Source organism: Halichoerus grypus, unplaced genomic scaffold (genome assembly GCF_964656455.1).
Source record: "Halichoerus grypus unplaced genomic scaffold, mHalGry1.hap1.1 HAP1_SCAFFOLD_101, whole genome shotgun sequence".
Taxonomy (NCBI): domain Eukaryota; kingdom Metazoa; phylum Chordata; class Mammalia; order Carnivora; family Phocidae; genus Halichoerus; species Halichoerus grypus.
The window spans coordinates 16,867-20,000 of NW_027555030.1; the positions used below are offsets into that span (position 1 = coordinate 16,867).

Below are 3,134 nucleotides of genomic sequence, written 5' to 3' on the forward strand. Positions count from 1 at the left end.
GGGCCCATAGCACCTATGGATGGGGCTCTGTTGCCCTCTAGTGTCCTATCCTCTGCTACTGCTGTTCGTGGTTTCCTCTGACGACTTAGTCGTCACAGGTGTCTATCTTTGATGGTTAATGCTGCTCGGTGTCGGTTGTTTGTGTGTTTGTTTTTGAAAGCTTTTTGAGTGATCATCCAGCGTGGTGCTGGAACTCACGACCCCTGCAGATCAAGAGTCGCAGTCGCGTGGGCCTCCTCCGACCGGAGCCAGTCAGGTGCCCTGAAATGCGTTTAGTTGAAAAAGGAAAAAAGAAAAAACAAAAAACGAAGAAACAAAAAACAAAACCCAAACCTTTTTTTTTTTTCTTTTTTTTCCTTTACGGGTCAGAGGAAGTTCTACGCCTTGTTTTTCTTTTACCCTTAATAGCACGGAACAGTTCTTCTTCTTCTTCATCATCATCATCATCATCATCAATATTTAGCTCTTCTAGAGCACCTCCCCCGCCCGCCGCGTACTAGTGTTGGACGGCACGGATGTCCCGGAACTGGATTTATTGAGTGAACGGCTATTTTAACTCCCTTCCTCCCCATTCCGCGCCTCCCCCCGCCCCCGCCCCCGCCCCCGCCCCCGCCCCCGCCCCCGCCCCCGGCCCGCCCCCGCCCCCCGCCCCCGCCCCCGCCCCCGCCCCCGCCCCGTTTGTTGTCCTTGGGCGTTATCGTGGTACGTGCAGAGACGGATTCGGTTTGCAGCTTTCTGGGGGCGGTGTGTGTGTCAATCCCCCCCCCCCCCCTTGCTGTCCTGAGCTTTCTTCGTGTGCTTCAGAGAGACCTCCTCCTCCCCTTAAAATGATAGAAGGTAGAAGGTTCATCGGTGGTGGTTGTCGGAGTACTCGCCTGGTGTCGGTTTTACGGTCCTTGCCCGCCGAAATTTGTCTTAAGTCCTCCCGGAAGCCCGGGCGCCGCAGGTGTGCCACTGTGGGAGGCCCGTGCGGGGAATTTTCCGCTCGTGTCCGCTTCTCCCGGGGCGCGTCCCGTGGCCAGTTGGCCCCCTTTCCGGCGGCAGCGGCCCGGACGCGTTTTCCAAGTCTCCCCTGGGCTGCTGGAGTCGCGCCTGTGCCGGCCGGGAGCTCCCGAGGCCGCCGCCCCGGGGGCCGCCCGCCCTCCGCCCTCCGCCAGCCCCTCCGAAGCGGGCCGGGACGAGATCGGGCGGCCGGGCGGCCGGCTGTGCGCCTTGGCGGGCCCGCGATCCGGATCCGCCTCGTTGTTGTTCGCGCCGGTTGTCTCGCGCCACCTGGCGTCCGCTTTTATATAGCGTCTCCCCGCTGGAGCGTCGGCGATGTCGGCAAGGGATTGTATTTGGCCGCGGTTCCCGAGGCGGAGTTCCAGGAGGCCGGCGACGCTAGCGCGATCGTCCCGCTGTCTCCGGGCCGTCGGCGCGCGCTCCGCTCGCGGGAGATTGAGCCTCCAGGTTTGTAGGGTGGTGGTGGCGCCGCCGCCTCGCTCCCGGAGAGCCGCGTTGGGGGGCCGCCTGGACGGGTCGACCAGCACCCGCCGGTGCCCCCCCCCCTCCGCCCGCGGGGTTGCGGGGGGAAATGGGAGAGGCTGCGTCCGGCGCCCGGGCGCCATCCGGCCCCTGGCTCCCGTCGGTCGTTGGGCCTTCCGTGTCACGCTCGGGCGGTTGGGGACCGGCCTGAGCCTTGCGGGGAAGCCCGTGGATGGCGCGACGGGCCCGGCCGCGGGCACGCGTGGGGTCCCGGTCATCGGACCCGAGATTCTCACTAAGTTTTCCGAGGCCCGCTGCGGAGGTGGGGACCGGACCGGACCGGGTCGGGTCGGGCCGCGAGCGCCCCAGGGGCCCGGCTGCGGTTCCCGTTGAGGTCCGGCCTTCGGGGGGACGCCTCCGCGGTATCGCCCCCTTTCCTCAGTCCCGGCCGGGAGTCAGGGACCGGCATGGGGCGGTCCTGAGGCCCGGGGAGGAGGGCGTCCGCAGGGGCCTCCGTCGAACTTGGTGAGAATTTCTAAGTCCCAACATGGGGACGACAGGCGGACCCGGACCCGGACCCGGACCCGGACCCGGACCCGGACCCGGACCTCTCCGGGCCGCTCCCCACTCCCGCCAAGTCCCTACTCGCTGCCGGCTGCCACCACGTTCCCGGGGTCGACCAGATGGCCCTGGGGGCTCCGGGGGGAACCGGGGGTGATGGAATAGTGCTTGGGGGCCCGTGGCCGGGCCACGGTCCCAGGAGATCCCGGTGACCTGTGGCTAGGCCCCGCCGGGCGGCGCCAGCTATTTTCTCACCCGAAATGAGCGCTTTTTGCTGCCAGGTAGGTGCTGGCACGTTGTGTTGTGGTGATCCTCTCCTTAAGAGAGGTGGGCCTCTGGGCGTGTGGCAGGGCTCCGGGCTTGACCGTGATGCCAAGCCCGGCTCTGTCGCCGCTGGCTGGAGCCGTCCGCGTGGGCCTGTGCGGCGGCTCCTGTGCCTCCAGGTGGTCCAGGCCGTTGGTGCCGCCTCCGGTCTCCAGCACCCGAGGGCAGTGTGGGCAGGGGGCGCGTGGGTCCTTTACCCCGCGCACTTCACTCTGCAGGCACCCGGCTGCGGTCGTGACAACCCCCCATCCCGCAAGGCTCCGTGCCGCGTGTCAGGCATTCTCGTTTCTGGGGTTGTCCGGCTGTTCCCGCCCTAGGGTTTTCGAGGGGGTGTCGGTGAGGCTGAAGCAGGCTCCGTCGGGTTGCTGTCCTCACCGGCCTCTCCCCTCCTCGGGACCTTCTCGGGGTTTCTGTTTTGCCAGATCGATGTGGTGCTCTCGTGCTCTCCCGGGCCGGGCCTAAGCCGCGTCAGACGAGGGACGGACGTTCATGGCGAATGGGACCGCTCTTCTCGTTCTGCCCGCGGGCCCCTCGCTCCTTCACCTCTGCCCGCCGTGGCGGTGAGGTGGGGGGTGTGGGGGGGTGTGCAGGCTCCGGCCCGACCCCGCCCTCCCGTGTTCTGCCTGACGGCGCTCGCGGGACCGGGGTCCCCTGACGCAGCAGACACTCTCGCTTGCCTCCCCTGGCTTCGTGTGGTGCGCGGCCCTCCCCGCCACGGGGAGGGCCGTCCCGGCGCCGCGCTGCTCACCCGCTTGGGCGTGCTGAGCGCGTTGCGCGTGGCTCTC

The 3,134-nt window shown here is 67.1% G+C and overlaps 1 protein-coding gene across 1 annotated transcript in view; it reads left to right on the plus strand.

The window, feature by feature from the left end:
* Window positions 1-639: 639 nt before the first annotated feature.
* Window positions 640-3,134, plus strand: part of LOC144380712 (uncharacterized) — a 22,852-nt gene continuing 20,357 nt past the window's right edge. The window contains exon 1 of the mRNA XM_078065549.1: window positions 640-1,449. Coding sequence (XP_077921675.1) covers window positions 828-1,449 — 622 coding nt within the window. The 5' untranslated portion in view covers window positions 640-827. The remainder of the gene's footprint in view (window positions 1,450-3,134) is intronic.